This window comes from Dermochelys coriacea, chromosome 2 (genome assembly GCF_009764565.3).
Source record: "Dermochelys coriacea isolate rDerCor1 chromosome 2, rDerCor1.pri.v4, whole genome shotgun sequence".
NCBI lineage: Eukaryota > Metazoa > Chordata > Testudines > Dermochelyidae > Dermochelys > Dermochelys coriacea.
The window spans coordinates 192321998-192344780 of NC_050069.1; the positions used below are offsets into that span (position 1 = coordinate 192321998).

General features: G+C 40.1%; 1 protein-coding gene across 7 annotated transcripts in view; it reads right to left on the bottom strand.

Annotated features, from left to right (window-relative positions):
* NEK11 (NIMA related kinase 11) overlaps nt 1–22783 on the bottom strand; it is a 169716-nt gene that overhangs the window by 66413 nt on the left and 80520 nt on the right. For 6 of the 7 annotated variants that reach the window (XM_043508953.1, XM_038393222.2, XM_038393223.2 and 3 more), the window contains exons 10-12: nt 21873–21992; nt 19567–19660; nt 18535–18673 (exon numbers count right to left, since the gene is read on the bottom strand). In XM_043508953.1, coding sequence (XP_043364888.1) covers nt 18535–18673; nt 19567–19660; nt 21873–21992 — 353 coding nt within the window. Of the gene's footprint in view, nt 1–16615; nt 17022–18534; nt 18674–19566; nt 19661–21872; nt 21993–22783 lie in introns of those variants that run through there. The other variant, XM_038393225.2, reaches the window with a different exon arrangement.

Sequence of the window (22783 nt, forward strand, 5' to 3'; positions counted from 1 at the left end):
ACTCTTAGGTCTGTGATCGAGTGACCAGAGAGATTGAAGTGTTCTCCAACTGGTTTTTGAATGTTATAATTCTTGACGTCTGATTTGTGTCCATTCATTCTTTTACGTAGAGACTGTCCAGTTTGGCCAATGTACATGGCAGAGGGGCATTGCTGGCACATGATGGCATATATCACATTGGTAGATGCGCAGGTGAACGAGCCTCTGATAGTGTGGCTGATGTGATTAGGCCCTATGATGGTATCCCCTGAATAGATATGTGGACAGAGTTGGCAACGGGCTTTGTTGCAAGGATAGGTTCCTGGGTTAGTGGTTCTGTTGTGTGGTGTGTGGTTGCTGGTGAGTATTTGCTTCAGATTGGGGGGCTGTCTGTAAGCAAGGACTGGTCTGTCTCCCAAGATCTGAGAGAGCGATGGCTCGTCCTTCAGGATAGGTTGTAGATCCTTGATGATGCGTTGGAGGGGTTTTAGTTGGGGGCTGAAGGTGATGGCTAGTGGCGTTCTGTTGTTTTCTTTGTTGGGCCTGTCCTGTAGTAGGTGACTTCTGGGTACTCTTCTGGCTCTGTCAATCTGTTTCTTCACTTCAGCAGGTGGGTACTGTAGTTGTAGGAATGCATGATAGAGATCTTGTAGGTGTTTGTCTCTGTCTGAGGGGTTGGAGCAAATGCGGTTGTATCGTAGCGCTTGGCTGTAGACAATGGATCGAGTGGTATGATCTGGATGAAAGCTAGAGGCATGTAGGTAGGAATAGCGGTCAGTAGGTTTCCGATATAGGGTGGTGTTTATGTGACCATCGCTTATTATTATTATTATTATAAGCGATGGTCACATAAACACCACCCTATATCGGAAACCTACTGACCGCTATTCCTACCTACATGCCTCTAGCTTTCATCCAGATCATACCACTCGATCCATTGTCTACAGCCAAGCGCTACGATACAACCGCATTTGCTCCAACCCCTCAGACAGAGACAAACACCTACAAGATCTCTATCATGCATTCCTACAACTACAGTACCCACCTGCTGAAGTGAAGAAACAGATTGACAGAGCCAGAAGAGTACCCAGAAGTCACCTACTACAGGACAGGCCCAACAAAGAAAACAACAGAACGCCACTAGCCATCACCTTCAGCCCCCAACTAAAACCCCTCCAACGCATCATCAAGGATCTACAACCTATCCTGAAGGACGAGCCATCGCTCTCTCAGATCTTGGGAGACAGACCAGTCCTTGCTTACAGACAGCCCCCCAATCTGAAGCAAATACTCACCAGCAACCACACACCACACAACAGAACCACTAACCCAGGAACCTATCCTTGCAACAAAGCCCGTTGCCAACTCTGTCCACATATCTATTCAGGGGATACCATCATAGGGCCTAATCACATCAGCCACACTATCAGAGGCTCGTTCACCTGCGCATCTACCAATGTGATATATGCCATCATGTGCCAGCAATGCCCCTCTGCCATGTACATTGGCCAAACTGGACAGTCTCTACGTAAAAGAATGAATGGACACAAATCAGACGTCAAGAATTATAACATTCAAAAACCAGTTGGAGAACACTTCAATCTCTCTGGTCACTCGATCACAGACCTAAGAGTGGCTATACTTCAACAAAAAAGCTTCAAAAACAGACTCCAACGAGAGACTGCTGAATTGGAATTAATTTGCAAACTGGATACAATTAACTTAGGCTTGAATAGAGACTGGGAATGGATGAGTCATTACACAAAGTAAAACTATTTCCCCATGGTATTTCTCCCTCCCACCCCACCCCACACTGTTCCTCTGATATTCTTGTTAACTGCTGGAATTAGCCTACCTGCTTGTCACCATGAAAGGTTTTCCTCCTTTCCCCCCCCTGCTGTTGGTGATGGCTTATCTTAAGTGATCACTCTCCTTACAGTGTGTATGATAAACCCATTGTTTCATGTTCTCTGTGTGTGTGTATATAAATCTCTCCTCTGTTTTTTCCACCAAATGCATCCGATGAAGTGAGCTGTAGCTCACGAAAGCTTATGCTCTAATAAATTTGTTAGTCTCTAAGGTGCCACAAGTACTCCTTTTCTTTTTATGTATTCAGAATCATATATGAATGTACCTGATCATTGATCCAACAAAAGAGTTAAGGGACTCCAAGGGTTGGTTTAAAAAAATACCCAGTAAGAACATGGGCAGGTAAATGGCTGATCAAGGTTATATAAAAATAAACGTAGGTTCTATTTATTAATAGTAAGATGTTAAACAAAAGCAATAAAAAAGACACCTCAGAAAATAATGGCAACTGTGTAGGAACATATTTTGCTGTCCCCATGCTTTCAAAATGTTTGAAGTGTTTATATTAATGAAGACAAAAACTTACACTCATCCCACTCTTAATATGTTTGTTGCATTAGTGTTGAAGATGCATCTCTCAAGAGAATATTTGGAGAGAAGATGAGAAGTTACACCAAAGCATTTATCAAATGATTTGCATCTCATTTGGGTCACTGGAATGATGAACAACTGCTGTTCCTTCAGTCTCTGCAGCTTTGATATTTTAACGATTGACTTACATGAATAAGGTGCTCTAAATACAATTATCCACATCCAATTATCCAGAAAAAAGGATAGGGTTTTATGCATAAATGCAGTACTTAACACACACTGTAGACAGTAAACACAGCCACATCTTTTAAGTAAAGTTGCATTGTTTTTATAACAATTACAATATTATCATTATGTTATTATATTGGCTTGTTAATAGTTTCATTCCTCTTATATCTAGTGAAGTTTTTCAGAAGCTGGGAATGGGTGACGGGATGGATCACTTGATTACCTGTTCTGTTCATTCCCTCTGAAGCATCTGGCATTGGCCACTGTTGGAACACAGGATACTGGGCTAGATGGACCTTTGGTCTGACCCAGTATGGCCATTCTTATGTTTATATTCCAAGTTCCTTTGCATAAAATATTCTCAACAGACCAAACTGATCCTTATTGTAATGCTATTAAACCCATACAGAATTTGGATGAATTTGGCCTCTATTGATTTCATTCTTTTCTTCCTCTTTAGTAATAGTTTAATTACATTACACAGAATTAGCTAATCAAAATGTTGTACCCCATTTGCCCACCCCAAGATTAGCTTTTGGACATAGTTATTTTAAAGTGTGGCTCTGCTCTGAAAAGTGACTGTGTTTTAAACTACCTTTTAGCTCAACAGAGCTGCTCCTTGGGAGGAATTCATCCCTACACCAGTGCTGAACCCAGTGTAGGGGGAGCCTGTGTTTCCTCTACAATGGGGCTGCAGAAGGCCAGCTTGGCCCCCGTGCAAGTTAAGTTTTTGCATGACAAGGGAATACCTGGGATGTAGCAATGTCCAGGCCACAACCCATCCTGCCCTTATGGCTGGGGCTCCTGCAATGGGTAGCACAGAGTAGAAACTCTAATGTAACCTTAACTATGGAATCACAAGGACATATCCATACTGTAGTCTTTATGGTTATAAGGATACTATTCTAATCACACAGAGGTGTGCTTAACAATTAGTTATTATAATGATTATTCTGTTATAGTTTATGTCCAGAGTCAAAAAGCAAAATGTGATATTTTCTAAAGGCATTTGATGTTTGTGACTATCTCTGAGATCACATCTTGGGTAATTACTTTTAGTGTGCAGTTCCCTAATATGCATGCATGCATGCAGCCATAACTCAGATGGTGTATGCTCACAATGGAGGCCCTTTAAAAATGTGGCCTAAAATGTTTAAGTCTTTGCTCCTCTCTTTCAGTTAGGTACAACATATTTAAAAATTATCCAACAAGGCTTATGAAAAACTAGAGTGAAAAATTTAACCATTAACTCTACATTTGCTCTGTAGGTGTGAGAATTTCTTATTTAGATTCAGTTGAAACTTTATCCACTTGAAATTCAAAGCAATACATCCAAACCTTACAATTAGCAATGGAAATATAGAAATAATGTATGCAATTATTGTAATGTACTTTGCTATTTTGGAATTATAATGAAATCAGGGGGTTGCCAGATGTAATATATTGCAACATATTTATTAAGTTAATGAATTTAAAATATTATAATCAGTGGAGTATACAAAAATAAAAGGGGAATAGATTATAAAACAAAGAAACTAGGTAAATGGAGCTGACTGATGGACAAAGGTGAGAGATGAAAACTTTATAACAATTGAAAAGTGATTAGAACAAAAGAAAACCGCTAATGCCAAGATCCTCAGTAGATCTTCTGAGAGTTTATGGTGAGAAGCAAGGATAGATTCTGCACTTTAAGTGTTCTTTACATTGGATGTAGAGGAATACTGAGTAGGAGTAGAGAGGGTATATTACCTCTTTATTTGAAACTGGTGTGGCTGTTACTGCAATATCATGTCCAGTCCTGGTACCCTCAATTCAAGAAAGATGTGTTAGGAACTGGGATGTAGGCAGTCTGGCTCGATGATCAGAGCCAGAGTCAAAATCTGAAGTTGAACCAAGGATCAGAGCCAGAGCCAGAGCTGATGATCAGGAGTGACGGTAAGGACAGCAACGAGAGATAAGGCAAAGATCAGACACAGAGCAGGAGCAATGCAAGAACTAGGAGCAGAACAGAAGCAGAGGAAGAACCAGGAACAGCTGGACGCAGAACACAATGAGCAAATGTCCAATGCAACAGAGTCTTCACAATTGCTTGGACAATCCATGTGGGTCATTTCCTGATTTAAGCATTCAGTGTGAGCCAATCAGGTGCCCTAGTCCGTGGGCATCCTGATAGGACTTCCTGTGGGACCTGATCTTCCAAGATAAATGAGGTGTTGCTTTGTCTCCCTCTAGGAGAGTGTTGGCGATCTATGCCCCCTGCAGCCCTGGGTGCTAGACCTGTCAAAACTGAAGCCTTTCACTCTTAGATCATTACACCACCACCCTCTTCAGGCACACTTTCTTCTGGGGTAGTACTGGGCCTGTCACCTTGGGATGATCCTGGTGAAACTTTTCCATTCTGCTGGTGCTCCAAACGTGGGGTTGGAGACTTGGATTTGGCAGGTTGAAGGCAGACAATATTTTGACAATATTTGGAAGAAAAATCTTCTCCCACCAGAAAATAACAGGGTTATGCTGCAGCAGCCAAGTAATGCCAAGAATTAGGGGAAAGTACAGTGAATGGATTGCATTTAGTTGCATGACCTCCTAGTGGTTGATCTCTAAAGGAACAGTTTCTTGGGTCACTGGACCTGAATATCAGAGGGAGTCATCAATAGTTTCTACAAAATCTGGTGTGCCCTTGGGCTGGAGGGGGATGTGCAAGACTCATGCTACCTCAACACCGATAGCATTGTCTATGGCCCCGGAGTTGATCAGAGCCCATTGGAGGGGGATGGATGTAGCTACATGGAGGATGTTTATTTATATTGGAACTTGGAGCTGTGGAGAAGCCCTTTTGGTCTCAGTTCATTTGTGGGTGGCCCATCAGGAGGCAGTACTGGGGTGGGGAAAATTAACGGTACCCAAGCCAGGTTTCAGAGTAGCAGCCGTGTTAGTCTGTATTTGCAAAAAGAAAAGGAGTACTTGTGGCACCTTAGAGACTAACAAATTTATTAGAGCATAAGCTTTCGTGAGCTACAGCTCACCCAAGCCAGTTACTCTTACCATGCCTAGGCCTGTTTGTTTCCCAGCAGCTTTCTGATCAAACAGGAGGTGAGAGCATGTCTGGAAGCCCTGCACAAATTCTAGTGACATCATCGTTCTCTTTATTCCAGGGTCAGGCAGTGGCTTAGGTCAATCTCCATTGGCTCAGGTGTTGGTGGACCAAAGCTTTTCTTCTCCTTTCTCTCTCATAATCGGATGTCTATATGATGAGCTAAGCTGATGAAAGAATTCAGTTGGGAGAGGCTCTCGATGTGGGCCAACTTGTCCTTCACCTCTTCACTCAAGCCCCACTGGAACTGGTGTAACTGGGCCATATCATTCCATTCCACATCTGCCACCAGTCACCAAAAATGAGTGGCATATGTGGTGGTAGGCCTATCATAGAATTTTAGGATTGGAAGGCAACTCAAGAGATCTTCTAGTCCAGTCCCCTACACTCAAGGCAGGACTAAGAATTATCTCTAGACCATCCCTGACAGGAGTTTGTCTAACCTGCTCTTAAAAATCTCCAATGATGTAGATTCCAAAACCTTCCTAGGCAATTTATCCCAACGCTTAACCACCTGAGCAGTTAGGATGTTTTTCCTAATGTCCAGCCTAAATGTCCCTTCCTGCAATTTAAGCCCACTGCTTCTTGTCCTATCCTCAGACATTAAGGAGAACAATTTTTCTCCCTCATCCGTAACAACCTTTGATGTACTTGAAAACTATTATCATGTCCCCTCTCAGTTTTCTCTTCTCCAGATTAAACAAACCCTATTTTTTCAATCTTCCTTAATGGGTTATGTTTTCTAAACTTTAATCATCTTTGCTGCTTTTTTCTGGACTTTCTCCAATTTTCCAGAACTGGGCACAATACTCCATCTAAGGCCTAATACTCCAGCTGAGGTGTGCAGTAGAGCTGAAGAATTACTTCTCGTGTCTTACTTACGACACTCCTGCTAATACATCCCAGAATGATGTTTGCTTTTTTCTGCAAGTGTTACACTGTTCACTCATATTTAACTTGTGATCCACTATGATCCTCAGATCCCTTTCGCAGTACTCCTTCCTAGGCAGTTTTGTAGGTGTGCAACTGACTGGTCCTTCCTAAGCGGAGTATTTCGCATTTGTCCTTATTGAATTTCATCCTATCTACTTCAGTTCTCCAGTTTGTCCTGATCATTTTGAATTACAATCCTATCCTCCAAAGCACTTACAACCCCTCCCAGCTTGGTATCGTCTGCAAACTTTATAAGTGTCCTCTCTATGCCATTACAGTAACTCCTCACTTAACTTTGTAGTTATGTTCCTGAAAAATGCGAATCCAATTTCCCCAAAAGAATTAATAGGGAGGTTAGGTTCCAGGGATTTTTTTTTTTTGCCAGACCAAAGGCATTATATACATTTTAAACAAGCAATTTAATACAGGTATAGGTTTTAAATAATTTTAAACAAGCAATTTAATGCAGTAACTCCCCACTTAACGTCCTCTGACTTCACCTCCTTCCCCCAATCCCCCTCCCTTAACCCGCCTCTTCTCCCCCCCCACTCCACCTCCTCCCCCTTTACTCCACGTCCTTGCTCCTCCCCTCCCCCAGCCTCCTGCCCACAGCAATCAGCTGGTTTGTGGCATTCAGGAGCCTGGGGGAAGGAGCGAGAATGCGATGCACAACCTCCCCCCTCACTCCCCTGCCTCCTGCCCTCAGCCTCCTGAACGCCACAACATTGCTGATTGCCGCAGGCAGGAAGAGGGGGGAGCAGGGGAAAGGTGCTGATCCACGGGGTCCACCGGTGGGTGGGAGGTGCTGGGGGGGCATAGGGGAGCTGATGGGGGGCTGCCAGCCATGGACAAAACAGGCAGCCAAATGACTTTATAGGGGAGCGTTGCACAACTTTAAATGAGCATGTTCTGTAATGGAGCAGGGATGTAACATTGAAACAACGTTAAGTGAGAGGACGTTAAGTGAGGAGTTACTGAATCTACATAATTTGTGAAGATATTGAACAGAACCAGACCCAGAACTGATCCCTGCGGGACCCCACTTGATACAGTAACTCCTCGCTTAACATTGTAGTTATGTTCCTGAAAAATGTGACTTTAACTGAAACAATGTTAAGCAAATCCAATTTCCCCCTTAAGAATTAATGTAAATGGGGGGGGGGTTAGGTTCCAGGGAATTTTTTTCACCAGACAAAAAATCTATATTATATATATATATCTACGCACAGTATAAGTTTTAAACAAACAATTTAATACTGTACACAGCAATGATGATTGTGAAGCTTGGTTGAGGTGTTGAAGTTAGAGGGTGGGATATTCCCCAGGGGATGCCTTACTGCTAAATGATGAACTAGCATTCGGCTGAGCCCTCAATGGTTAACACATTGTTGTTAATGTAGCCTCACACGCTACAAGGCAGCACGAATGGAGGGAGAAGAGACAGCATGGCAGACAGAGACAGATACACACACGCTGTGTGTGAGAGAGAGATGCACATTGCCCCTTTAAGTACGCTGACACCACTAAGCACACTGCCTTTAAAAAGATCAGGAAGTTGAGACAGCAGCTGCGGCCAGCAAGCTCTCTCCGTCCTGAGTCCTGTTGTGTTCCCAACCTGCTCTATATGGAGAAGGGATAAACAGAGGGCAGGAGTAGGGGGGAGGGAGACACCCTGACATTAGCTCAATCTTCCCCCCTCCCCTGCACAGAAAGCAGGAGGCTCCCGGGAGCAGATCCAAGGCAGAGGGCAGGCGCAGCACACGGTAGTGTGGGGAGGGACAGCTGAACTGCTGCTGCACAGGGAACTTAGGGGAGTGGGGAGCTGATGGGGAGCTGCCGGTCCACCCTGGTTCCAAGCCCCCACCAGCTAGCTGCAATGGGCTGCTCTTCCTTCAAGTAGTGGACAAAGCAGGTGGTTGCCAAACAATGTTATAAGGAAGCATTGCGCAACTTTAAATGAGCATTTTCCCTAATTGATCAGCAACGTAACAATGAAACAATGTTAACCGGAACTACTTTAAGTGAGGAGTTACTGTATATCCTTCCAGCTTCACTGGGAACCACCGATAACTACTCTCTGGGAATGGTTTTCCAACCCATTATGCACCTACTTTATAGTAGCTCCATCTAGACTGCATTTCTCTAGTTTGTTTATGAGAAGGTAATGTGATACAGTATCACAGGCCTTACTAAAGTCAAGATATACAAGATCTACCACTTTCCCCCATCCACAAAGTTTGTTACTCAGTCAAAGAAAGTTTTAGGTTGATTTGACATGATTTGTTCTTAACAAATCCAGGCCATTACTTATCACCCTATTATCTTCTAGGTATTTGCAAACTGGTTGCTTAATTATTTGTTCCATTGTCTTTCCGGATACTGAAGTTAAGATGGCTGGTCTGTAATTCCCCGGGTTATCCGTATTCCCCTTTTTATAGATTGCCACTATATTTGCCCTTTTCCAGCCATCTGGAATCTCGCCCATCTTCCATGACTTTTCGAAGATAATCACTAATGGCTCAGATATCACCTCCGTCAGCTGCTTGAGTATTCTAGGATATATTTCATCAGGACCTGGCGACTTGAAATCATCTAACTTTTCTAAGTAATTTCTAACTTGTTTTTTCCCTATTTTAGCCTCTGATCTTACCTCATTTTTATTGGCACTCATGAAATTAGATGTTCAATTGCTACTAAACTTTTTGGTGAAAACAAACAAAAATGTGATTTAGCACTTCTGCCATTTCCACATTTTCTGTTATTGTTTTACTCTCCTCATTGAGTAACAGGCTTCCCTGTCCTTGATCTTCCTCTTGCATCTAATGTATTTGTAGAATGTTTTCTTGTTACCCTTTATGTCTCTAGCTAGTTTAATTTCATTTTGTGCCTTGGTATTACTAATTTTGTCCCTACATACTTGTGTTATTTGTTTATATTCATCCTTGGTAATTTGACAGTGCTTTCCTATGCTTATACAGCACAGCATCAGCAGTACAGTCTCAATATAGGTTATCAAATATAGCAGAGAATGCTTCCAGAAAAGCACCCTATTTGTCAAAAAGTGGATTGCCCTGCTCCAAAGGAGCAAAGCCCTGTGCAACACTTCCCCTGTAAGTAGGCTCACCTATTTTGCCTGGTCTGTGTGGTTACATGTGAGGACAGAGTAAGAAAAGTAAATGGCTGGCTCAAAAATCCCCTAAACTTCTGGTGATCACCATCAAAGCATTCAGGTAGGAGAACTTGAGTGAAGGAGGTCCCCCTGAATCCTGGAGTGTGGCAATTTCTCCATAGGAATGAGCAAGTTGTTTGTGGAGCAACTGATCCTCTGCTGAAAATTGAGACACTTGGGTCCACAATGCTAGATTCCTGGTCTGAAGTTAGTTAACTTGTTTCTGGAGGACTAGGGCCGGGGGGAACTGCTGGGTAGCAGCAAGCCCTCCTCCTCCATTCAGGTACCATGAAGAGTGATGCCTAAGCAGGTCTTGGCAACTGTTAGCAACTGGAACATAGGTGGTCTGGCCTGATGGTCAGGAGTCAAGCCAAGGGTCAGAACTGGAGTCAGAGTCAAGAATTGAGCCAAGGGTCAGAGCCAATGGTCAAGAGCGAGACATAAGATCATGAACCAGAGACAAGACAAAGATCAGACATGGAGTAGGAGCAAGGCACTAAGTAAGAACAGAATGGGAGCAGAGCAGGAACCAGAACAAGACTGGATGCAGATTGCAGGAGACAGGCAAAGAGTGGGGTCCAATGTGGCAGCCACAGGGAGCCTATGCATTTACTCAAGCAACCCACCTGGGTCTCTTTCTGGCTGAAATAGTGGGTGCAAGCCAATCAGATGCCCCAGACCGTGGGTGTCCTGACAGGACTTTCTGTGAAACTTGACCTTTCAAGATTAATGAGGTGTTACTTTGTCTGTCTCCCTTGGTGGTGACAAGGGAGTGTGGGAGCCCAAGGTCCCCCACAGCACCAGGTTCTACACCCATTGAAACTGATGACCCTTAGAGCCTTATGGGATGTTAACACATTGGAGAGGGTTCAGAGAAGAGCCACAAGCATGATTAAAGGATTGGAATACGTGCTATAGTGGTGAACTCAAACTATTTAGCTTAACAAAGAGAAGGTTAAGGAGCAATTGGATCCAATTTATAAGTACCTACATGCGAACAAAAATTCGATAATGGGCTCTTGAATCTAGCAGAGCCACAATCCAATGGCTGGAAGTTGAAGCTAGACTAATTCAGACTGGAAACAAGGCACACATTTTTAATAGTGAGTGTAATTAGCCATTGGAACAATTTACCAAGGATCCTGGTGGATTCTCCATCACTGACAATTTTAAAATCAAAATTGGATGTTATTCTAAAAGATCTGCTTTAGCTCAAACAGTAGTTGATTCAGGGAAGTCCTGTGGACTGCATTATACAGGAGATCAGGCTAGATGATCACAGCGTGGTTCCTTCTGGTTTTATAATCACAGTGGTCCCTTCTGGCTTTATAATCTACTAATCTATGAAAACAAAGGGACAAGCCCTCAGTCCAAATAATTTATCTAGATCCTGGAGATCTAATGAGGGGTAAAGAAGGAAGAAATTCTTTCCCCCAGGCTGCAGTGTTGGAACTGGGCATCTCTGCAGCCACCACTGCAGCCTAAGGCCCAAATTCCGAAAAATCTTTCAGCATGTGCTTAACTTCCACTTAATACAGATGGCTTTAAGTACATGATTAAATTTAAGCATGTGCTTTGCAGAACTGAGGTTGAATTAGGCTCCGTGGCCCCAGAGCCCCACAGGGACAAGGTGGAAGGGGGTGGAGAACAAGGGAGAATCAGAGGATTCATAGCAGTAGGAGATGAACTGATTCAACACATCCACAAATCAGCCCTGGACAACAGTGTGCATGAATCCTTCACTATATAGGAACTGTGCACCTCCTTGTACATGCTCTGTGGGCCAAATTCTGTTCTTTTACACCAGTATAAATCTGGAGTAATTATTATCTGAAGAACTACTCTGGATTTCCTCTGGTGTGGCAGAGAAAAGAGCTTTGTCCTTTCAATCCCAGGTTAGATGTTTACCCTATTCAGAGTCTTCATATTCCCTTTCCTATTTAGAAATATACCCTGGGTGGGTTAACTGTGTTTGCATGCATGGGTTCATAAATACTTTTGAAAAAATAATAAAACATTTGTTCCCCTCTTGCTTACCGTGACCTTTCAGCTGTGAAATTGATATGAATGTAAAGTGGCACTTTGAGCCAAAAATAAGAGTACACGGCTTTAAATTTTCATTGCTCTATCCATTTTTGTCACTTAGATGAATCACTTTGTTGTAAAGATGAAATGATAAGACGGATACAGTTTGGCGAGCCCAGAAATTAAATGTGAGTGTATTTTTCAGTAATAGCGGAGAAGCACCACAGGAGTCTCACATGAGGACTACAATGAGAGTGTGTTTGTAATACACTCTTCCTCATTTTCCATTTTTATTAAAACCCAATTCTACTCCTATTTATGTTAATGTAAATCAGGATGAACTTTACTGAGGTCAGTGGGATTTTACCAGTGTAAAACTTATGTGAGAAGAGAATTAGGCCTTTAGCAAAATAAGCATTGTTCTTCTGTATATCTAACAGTACCACACCACTCTTTTCAACCTATTAGGTACTGCCTTGCAAAGCCATCACATACATTGTCATCACATGAGAACATACATCTTCTATCCACAGTAGCTGAACAATAAAATATTAAGGGCCAGATCCTCCACTGGTGTAAAACAGCAGAGCTACACTGACTTACATCATATTACACAGATGTAAATTGAGTGCAGAACGTGGCCTTTAGCATCCAAGCCCTTACTCAGAATCTAATTAGGCAGGACAATGGGCACCTGCTATTCTAAAGAAATTATCTTTATACTATTCTAGTTGAGTAAGAAATAAAATAATATTACCTTACATTATATTTCAGTAGCTTTCAAACAGAAGAAGGAGAGCAGAAGTTATATTATATACCTGATCTACCTACCTACCTATATGGGCCAAATTCACACTGGTGGCAGAAAAAGGCACCAGTTATACTCCCCTGTACCAGGAAGGCTGACTGTGCTTCAAGGAGACTTTTACTCTTACTTTATAACAGCTTTTGCCCTCCTCTATAGATAAATTCTCACTCTACTCCAGATGCAGCTGTACGTGTTTCAATTCACTCCAGATGCAGATGTATTTCACTGTTGGGAACAGCTGGATGGATAAGGGGAGTTTCACTCTTGTTTTGTGCCATCTTTTGCCCTCCCCCACACATAAACTGGCCTCTACTTACCAGTTGTATTATACAGCCAGTTTTGTTTTTATTCTGATATACTGAAGTTTAGAGGAAAAGTACTGTATATATATATCACCAAGACATCTAGCCATACCCAGAAAACATTACACTGCCAAATTCACATGATACAAATAGGGATGCTTTGTTAAATGAAACACATCAAAGAGAGAACAAAAAAGAGAATAGTAAAAGCTAATCAAAACTTCAGAAGATAAGGGCTTTCAAAAACAAAAAGCAAGTCCATATCAGCCAAATCATCCCCAGGTGGTTGTTCTTCCTTATGATCATGAGAAGATGGGGAGGGAGGGTCTTTGAACCTTATATCTCCCAGTTATGTACTTGCAACAATGGAAAATATGCATACAGGATTACCCCAATACACATTTGTCCCCATAATCTACAAAATGAGTTACTTAATATACAGGGAATATAAAAAAATAATTAATGGATGGGGCTGGAAAACTAGTATTTCTGGATAGGAAGTGGAAAAATAAACACATGCAAGGGGAATTTAGGCAGCTACAATGCAATTATCTGAGTTGAAATTTGGCCAGGACATGAAATCTATAGAAAAACTAGTAAGATTTCTGTTTTCATTTTATTTAAATTGCAAGTTGTGCAATGGTTTAGTGGAGTTCCTTTGTTTTCCTTTTTCTAATAGATCAGAATAGAGCTGGAATAAGTAAATGCAACATTGTTCATCAGTAGCATTATATATAACTTAAACGGAAGCAAATAATAAATATTCAGTTACTTTACTTTCAATACTAACAGTGCTTAAATAAGGCATATGCACACAATCCCAATGTAAGATTTTGTCTAAAGTTTTCATGCCTCTTTCTTTTAAGCAAAGAAATTAGAGATGGAAAAATCCTAGGAGATTATCTGACAATGCAAAATATTCTCAGCTGCTTTGCCTAGCCTGTTTTAAAGTATTCAGATGATGAATGACTCCTTACTTCTCAGAAAAATATGATCAGAACAACACATTTCTCACTGAATACTATATTCAATTATATTATATTTCTTTCCAATAATCTCCAATTATCCAAGTTAACCGGGCACTGAACTTGGAAGACATTATCAATACAAAAAGAATCAGCTCAGAAGAAAACTATGTTACATGGAAACAATTTCAAGAATAAAAAAGTTGTTTTATAACTCATTAATTATTGTTTTATAAATCATAAATAATCCTTTGCACTTATTCAGCAAATTCTACACTTTTGAGTGGGCAAGGATGCAGCTGATCTACACTGACCTGGCTAAAGCTGGCTGAATTGTGTAACTATCAATAACTAATAACAATGTTTCTTTCAGTAAAATAACCCAAAGCAAATTATTTTGCTCTCGTGTGACTCTGTTGCCTCCTGGTAGAAAGAGGAAACAATTTGTTAATCCAGACTGGTGAGTGAAGATGCATGAATTTTAGTGACGAAAAACACTTATGGCAATTTAAAAAAAATTTCTTCTGATAGTTTTGTTAACTTCCACTGGCTGCAGGGCACTCTCACTGAACACCTACCATGGTAAGCACTATTTTTACACATTGCAAACCTTTAAATAAAATTGGTCAAAATGGCTAAATCTTCTACTACAGCATGAGCACAAAAATTGCACCTACATATTGGGGCTGTACTGGCAGAATCCTACAACCTGCAGACTCAATGGAATACAAACACATCTGTCCATAACTTACTGATGTTGAGAGCTACGAGGGTTTCTTATGCCCACATCAGAGTGAGCTCGCCTAAGCCTGCAGGTTAATGATTCAGGAAAAGAGAGACCTGTCCACTCCCTATTGGCTTTCCAGTGAACCTTGACAACACCATGGCAGGCAGGTTTCAAATGCTTCCTATCTCTGCCAGCAAACTGACTGCAAAGGGAGCGGGACACAGATGCAGATTCCAGCAGGTAGTTGAAATAAATTCTGCATAGTATATACAGTGAGGATTCTCTCATTCTGGGGTTGGTATGCCTAACATTGCTTCCCAGAAGGCTCTTTTCTAGCCTGTATTCCCATTTGTAGAAACTCGCATATGTCGGCAATGCCAAATTTTGCCTCCCAGTGCACAAAGAAGAGTAAATATCAGAGTTCTGGAGATATGCTTGTTAGAGACACAACTTTGTCCCTGTATCTCCTTTGCACAGGAGCAAAGAACTTGGCTCACTAAAAGAAAATCAGTATAATTTGTGATTCACCTCATTTGTCGCTTTTACTGCCTATCAGGCTAAGACTGAATTCCCGTCTGCTCAAGTTTAACCAATATATTGGTATAAGATTTTCAAAGTGCTTTCTGTAAGCTAGAGCCCATATTTTTCTCTCTTTAGTTGCATTCTGCATTTTCTGCTGAGTAAAAGAGGGTGGTACAGAATATGTGCACAAAGCCACTGAAGTAGATAGGGAAAAATGACAGAATGTCAAGGCATACTGGCAGTCACAAACCGCTCTAGCTTAACATTAGACATCTGAACACTTGGGTTCAGGAGTCATGCTCTGAATCAGCTGCAGTCCCGCGAGCCTCAGATGGTTCTGCAGTAGTCCTGGTCCCTAGAGTGAAAGGAATACATTTCCATAATTCATCTGGATGGCGTAGTAAGGAGTGAAATGTTGGAGAACTAATTTAAATCTTCTCTTGTTTAAAAATAATATTCAAATTGCCATCAGCATCCTTCTATATAGCGGTGGCACTAGGCATAAGAAGACTAAGCAATTACTTAGGGCCCCAAGAAGCTAAAAGGGGCCCTGATTTAGCATTACCCCCAAATACTGTTCATCTTATTTAACATGGACGTTTTAAAAAATGGACTACTATATGTGGTGTTGAGAATTTTTTGGTCTGTGGCGATAACATATTATTAGTGGGTGGATGAAAGATAAGGGGGACCCCAAAATATTCCTGCTCAGGGATCCCAAAAGGCAAGCATCACCTCTGCTTCTATAGACAGTGTAAGAAACTGATTATTTCTTCACAGTTCTGGAGAATTATGTCATTTTACAATGATTCACTATCTGTGTGTAACCTGATTTTGAACAGGAGCATGATGTAGAGTCGACTTGATAACTAATGAGTTATACATTTTAAGAAGTATGGCTTTCTCTGCATCTAGCTCTACCTGCTACCAGTTTGCAGGCTGCAGTGAGCATTTAGTTATCCATACAAGACCCCATTCATCCTCTGAAAAAAGGGAATTGCTTGAAGACGAAATTGGTCAGTTATTTGTAATTGTAGGTAGCTCCTGTGCCTCATATGCATACCGGTGAGAGTGAAGTGAAAATCATTCTGAAAGGCATACTCACAGGTAGACTAGCTCGCTTCGTGAAAGTTGTATTCACAGTGAAAGCAATGAACTGGTGTAGATTTCTCTAGCAAGCTGAAGCCTCATTTCATGCTTGAGCTCGTGATCACCAATGATCCTGTGCTTGTTCCTAATTTTAATTAACTTCAATGCTTTGGGTTTCCTCCCCAGCTTTTAATAGATGTACCTAATACTTCAAAAATTTGATTGAGTCTCCATGCCACTTAGAGCTGAGGTACTAATTAAACTAAATCTTCCAACTCTCGTTAGATGATCTCTCCTAGTGGAGTACAAGTATTTCATACAGTCATCTGGATTAACTTTCAATTAAAGCGTAAGAACCTCAAAATGCCATTGTATAAACTTGTTCCAAGTTTTTTTTATTTTTGTGCTCTATAATATATTGATACAAACATAAATTTTATTGTGGAAATATAGTTTCAGCAGAAAATTGCAACTTGAAAATTAACAGCAGCTGGCCAAACTTTTGAATGATGGGAGCGTAAAATTAGGTAGTGTTCCTACATTCTCAATGAATCCTTATCATAAGTACCCATCAGATTTATTAATGGATTAACTCTAAAGATAGACATAGATTTCTCCCCGCTCACATGCTGTTCTGCATCTGCTTCTTCCCTGGTATACTCCCACTCACAGCCTCATTTCCATTGCTCCTTCTTGGTCTCCAGTGGGCAACTGTCTCTCTCCCCTGGATGTACTTTCTAGCAGCTGTGTTCTCTCCCACACAGAGTGTCTCTCTTGTTACTATGAAAGAGCAAGCCAACCATGTTAGGCATAAATGCCGCTACACTGAAAATTAAAAGCTATTTTCTATTTTTTTAGAAAAGCAATTTTGATGTTCCCAATTTAGGGTTTTAGATATAGCTAAATAAAAAGTTAACATTTAAAGCCAGAGCAACCAATGGAAAGTAGTTTCAATAGTTTTCAATATTAATACATTTAATGAAGACATTTACGTATAAATATTACATAAATATAGAGCTATATCTAACAAACACACTGTTTTAAGAGGCTGTAATTCACAGTGAATATGTCACTCCTTAACCACATGGGTCAGATTTTGTGAAGTTAGTACATCACAGAAGTGATATATAATTTAATTAAAACCTTTGAACTTTTCAGATATAGACCTAGTTCATGTATTATTTACATGAACACTTCATATACATGCTCCCTTTTTTATTTTTACACTTTATGGGCCTGATTCAAAGCCCACTGACTTTAAAAAAATCACATCTCTTCAGTTTGACTTGGAGTTTGGTTGTTTCAGTCCTGTTCCCAGTGGAGAGGCACCCACATCACAAAATCCGCCACTACAAATTGCCCCTAGATGGAAGTCTCAGCGGAGAGGCCAATGACTGAACAAGCATGAAGATGGAACTACTTTGGTCCTCGAAGCAATTCCTTACAGATCACGGTGGAAGCATATGGATTGGACACTTGCACTGTCACTGTCCTGACTACAATATGCCTATCCTGTGAAAAAATGGAAGCCTTCGGTCCCCAGGATTTTTGACCTTTCACCAGTACAACAGGCACACAAAAAAATACAGGATCTGCTTTCTAAGCATTAAGAAGCAAAGTGAGCTAGAAAGAAACAGAACACATGCATGCACTGTCAGAAATATTATACTAAAAGAGAGTACATTACTCTATGTAAAACTTTATTTTCAGTGTGCCAGGTATGGAAGCCTGAGCTTTCCCTTTGCTCATTCATCCACAAGCAAAGCACATGTTATGTAGATTTTTATGACCCCAGGACAGTGACTAAGCATTTTAGGCCAGTACAGACAAGCAAGGCTCAAAGGTTTTTCATCTGCTTTTCTCACTGTGATACAATTTTGGGGTACAATCCCAGCACACATAGCAAATGCACATATCCTAGGATAATCCTACAGTCGATTTGCAGCTGGGAGGATAACTGCTAAGCATAATGCTGTTCCAATACCAAACAACTGAAGGTGTGAAGATGAAAGCTGTCCGTTTCTTAACCCAGCCCCTCACTTGGAGGTGGAGTTCACCACCTTTTGATACTCCCAGCTCCCATAGGCTCAAGAACCATAAAACCCTCATGTTTCTACACTGCAGTCCCATATTCAGCATCCATCCTTCCTTCTCCTTAGCAACCCTGATCAATTTTTACTGAAATTTCTCTGCTATAGGTTAACCAAAGGAGAAAAAAATTAAACCTTACCCTGTTTATATGAGGTTTCAAATAGAAAGTGGATTAACTTGCCATACAGTTTCAAACTCTTACCGTGCTCCACAGATTCAGACATACAGAGCCTGCCTGGTGTCTCATTTTCACTTGGTTCTTTATGTCCTATGGATATGTAGTCCAGTGCAATGACTGGCTGAGACTGAATCAGATGCTTTGAAGCCCACTCATCAGATTCCTTATTTGAAGGAACATTAGTAAATATAATCAGTTAGAAACCTCAGCATGACCACAGTGTAACAGATACTCTGATCTATACAACTGCTGGAAACTTGTAATGAGCAGTCACTTTTTTAAAAAGGACTTTTTAATCATTTTTAAAAAACTAAGCACCAGCAATTGTTATTTCTTAAAGACAGATTAAACATCACTATTTCACTAGAGACAGTGGGAAACAGAAACATATTGGCATGCCAGAGAGAAGCTATTAAACGCTAAACAAAAAGGCATAATTTCTAGGATGCGTGGATTGACTTTTTCAAACTATCTTTGCTGCATCTGTGATGAGCTGCAGAGCTGGTGCTAAACTGACTTATTTTCTCTTACAGATAGCTTCAGGCCAAATAAAAGCTTGCCTGGGGAGACACTCTGAGACTTCCTTCTTACTGAAGTCTGGATGGAAAATTCAAAGTAATCTTCTTAACTAAATAAATAAAAGGAAGCAGCAGCCCTACCAAAGTATGGTATTTTAGAGATTACAGTCTTAACACTTAACACTATCTTGAAAATGAATTTATTTTGAACTATGACTTCATGGGGGGGGGGGAACAGAAGCAGGCAGTAGAGTCCAAAATTTCAGTGCATATGTTTGGTTTTAAGAATTAGTTTAAGAAAAAGAAATGATGCCATGGGACTGATAAAGACATCTGTTGAAGTGTACCTGAGTTACTGAAGGAACTTTTTCTCAATACAGAACCAAGTTCAACTGAGTTTTCTAGATTTCTATGCACAATCCAAACTACATATCTGGGGCCAAGATTTGACCCACAATACTGTAGAAGTGTGAGAAACTGAAAAGTACTGTCGTTTGAGTGTATGTCTGAAACACCCTAAGGGTGAGTTCATACTTACATGAAGCACATCTATACTCAATTGCTGAAAGTTACGGGACCTCAGTTCTTGCATTCTTTTGAGGTTTTCTTGATATTTTTCTTCTGCCATTTGTCTATAAATAAAGAGTACATTTATTCAATTTTATGTATCACAAATACCATGCAGGAGCTTCTACAATAAGGTACTACTGCTTATTACACATACATAAATAAATGGAAAAGTACATTCTATCATAGGGCCAAATGTTCAAGTGTGCACAAAGGGCTTCTATTTATCCAGCGGGTCTTGTGTGGATGCATCTAGGGAGAGAGTTTAGTCCTTAGTTACAGAATTTATAAAATGTATCCTGCCTGCTTTGTATAAAAGAGTCATGAGGTACCAAATTGTTGGTTCCATACAGGAACCTGGTCAACTCAGAAGAACTTAAATACTGTTGCCTTGGTTCCACCAAATGCTCCAGGGAAGTTTTCACCCCAAGGAAAGAGGCAGTGTTTTTATATTCTGCCCATTGTGTCAGATGTTCCTCATAGGAGATTGTATTAGTCATCTGCTAACTCGGCAAATCCTCTGGGCTCCACGGCTATGCTCTCTTCTCACTCACTTTTGGAACTGCATTAGCTGACTGCAGGTAGCCCACTTGAAGTGGAATTGTATCTTTTATAATACCTATACTGTCCATCTCTGGTGCATTTGTTCTACAATATGCTTGGATATCCCACAGTTGAATCTAGGCCAGTGTTTTAATTTCATAATTACGAATGGGTTTTGAAGAGGACTATCCTTTTTATGCTACTGAAGAGATACATTTATTTTATCTGCTGAAACATGAATTAAAAAACTGCCATTCTATACTATTTCCTAATCCCAATCTACAAAATACTCAGTTGCTTCTGTAATCTATTATTTATTATTTCCCCCCTACATTTGCAAATTGGCTTCTCATAGTTAAGAATATTATCAAAGATTTTAAGCAACAGCCAAAGTCATAGCAGATGGTGAAATTCCAATAGCTGTTTGACAGTGACTGTGTTTCCAGGGAGAACAATTTCTATTGGTATGAAAATTCATGTCCATATAACATCATCATCATCTTCAATCCAGTTGTAATTTTAACTCCTCCCTTACACTAATTTTTATATATGTCAAATAGACACAACAAATGGTAATTCAGAATTTTTTTCATATTGGGATTTAAAACCTGAGCTATTTTCTTGTTTGTAGTCTTTGTTCTAATTGGGTGTCATTATTAAATTAAGATGCATGCTTGCTTTGGCATGACAAGACTAAGATGCTGATCTCAATGGTCATAAACAATTAACTACTCCACTATACATTTATAAATACCAAAATAAACATTAGTTATTCTAATCTGAACTTTGAGAGACTGTTTTGAAGAGGATATTAACATGAATTCAAGCAGTGCAGCTATGATTTTTTTCCCCACTTCAAATAAAAAGAGTTGTAAATATTTTACTGGGGGAAAAAATCGAGCAGATCAGCAACATAATAAATTCTTCCTTATTTTGTGGTGGAGCCAGCCTTGGCATTCAAACATCACTTCAAGGTCCTCCTCATGTCCCTCTCATGAACAGTATGCACTGTATTTCAAAGACTCTCTATTATGACCCATCATGTCTCAGGAAAAACTCTCTAAGTAGAGGTTTCAGAGTAGCAGCCGTGTTAGTCTGTATTCGCAAAAAGAAAAGGAGTACTTGTGGCACCTTAGAGACTAACAAATTTATTAGAGCATAAGCTTTCGTGAGCTACAGCTCACTTCATCGGATGCATTTGGTGGAAAAAAAAAAACCAAAAAATGAAGTGAGCTGTAGCTCACGAAAGCTTATGCTCTAATAAATTTGTTAGTCTCTAAGTAGAGTTTTTATACCATGCCCATCACCATTGTATCTGCTCATTTAATAAGGCCATTACCTAACATCTTTTATTTTAGGACTATTAATTTTCTGCTTCTCTATGCAAATCCCAGAGGCCAAAATGACTGACAGCTTCATCCAAACTGGACTGCCAGTTAAAGCCAGGTGGCTGCTTTGTCAGAGTAGGGGCCTCAACAAGTCATTTAAAAAAACCCTTCTTTTATATAAATTAAAATGAAGATTTCTTACTCATTTATTTAGTAAAGAAGGCAGCATCTGAAGTACAGTTTTGCGCTAGTGCTCTGACTTTTCCCCCTGCTTCAGCAATTACTCTTATCTAACCAATGTAAAATCACCATTCTGTAAGTCAACTGTTTTCATTCTTGCTTTCCTGGCAAATTGCACAGGTGAAGGAATGCATGGTGAAAACACAGTGTTACTTATACATCTTACTTAAGCTTCTTTGCTTTCTCATCTGCAGCATTTAACTTCCGCAATCTCATTCGCTCTCGTGGAGTCATTTTCTGCACCTCAGACAGTTCCCGCAGAGTTTGCAAATGGACTTTTTTCTGCCTAAAAATAAAAGTATGCAAGCCTCTATTTATATAAAAATGTAAACAGCAATATTTAAAATTGCATCATTGTGATGCTGAGAGATGTTGACATTTTAAGTACATTAATGAGGAAAGCATAGGTAATGTAATGGACTAAACAGAGGTTTGTTTACTTACAGTAGTGTTATATCAGATTTATTTTCATTATGAAAGTATGCAAAATGTAGACCTATAAACCCAGAACATTTTGCATACACCATTTTAAATATTTCATAAGAGGATAGACAAAGTGAAATTCTCAGTACTTTATTAATAAAATAATAAATATGGAAGCACACCTACAAAAGTTATAGTCTCTTGTCTCATTCAGAATATCACAAGCAGAAATTCTGCCTTTTAGTTTAACATTAAACCAACTGATAACAATACCAACCAGAATTTTTTAATGATCAATTTTGAAGAAGTATAAAAGAAGAAAATGTTAATGCTCTTTTAATGAGCTTTTATAATAGTCATTTACTTTCTTGTAAAAGCTATCTGCTGTTATTCATTTCCTGGTCCCACAGAATAGTAGTGGTTTTTTCATGACTCAAATGGTTTTCATAGACCTCTCCTGAAAGTTAAGCATGAATTACTAACTCACCTATTCAGGATCTCAACTGTATCCATAAACACAAGAGACCAATACATGTCCTATACTTGAAAAAACTGTACAGATCCCAGACTATTTTACAGCCTACAGTAATTATAAAAATGCAACTGCAGTCATACATTATGACTTCCCATGTAAACCAAAAGTTTAGAGTATTG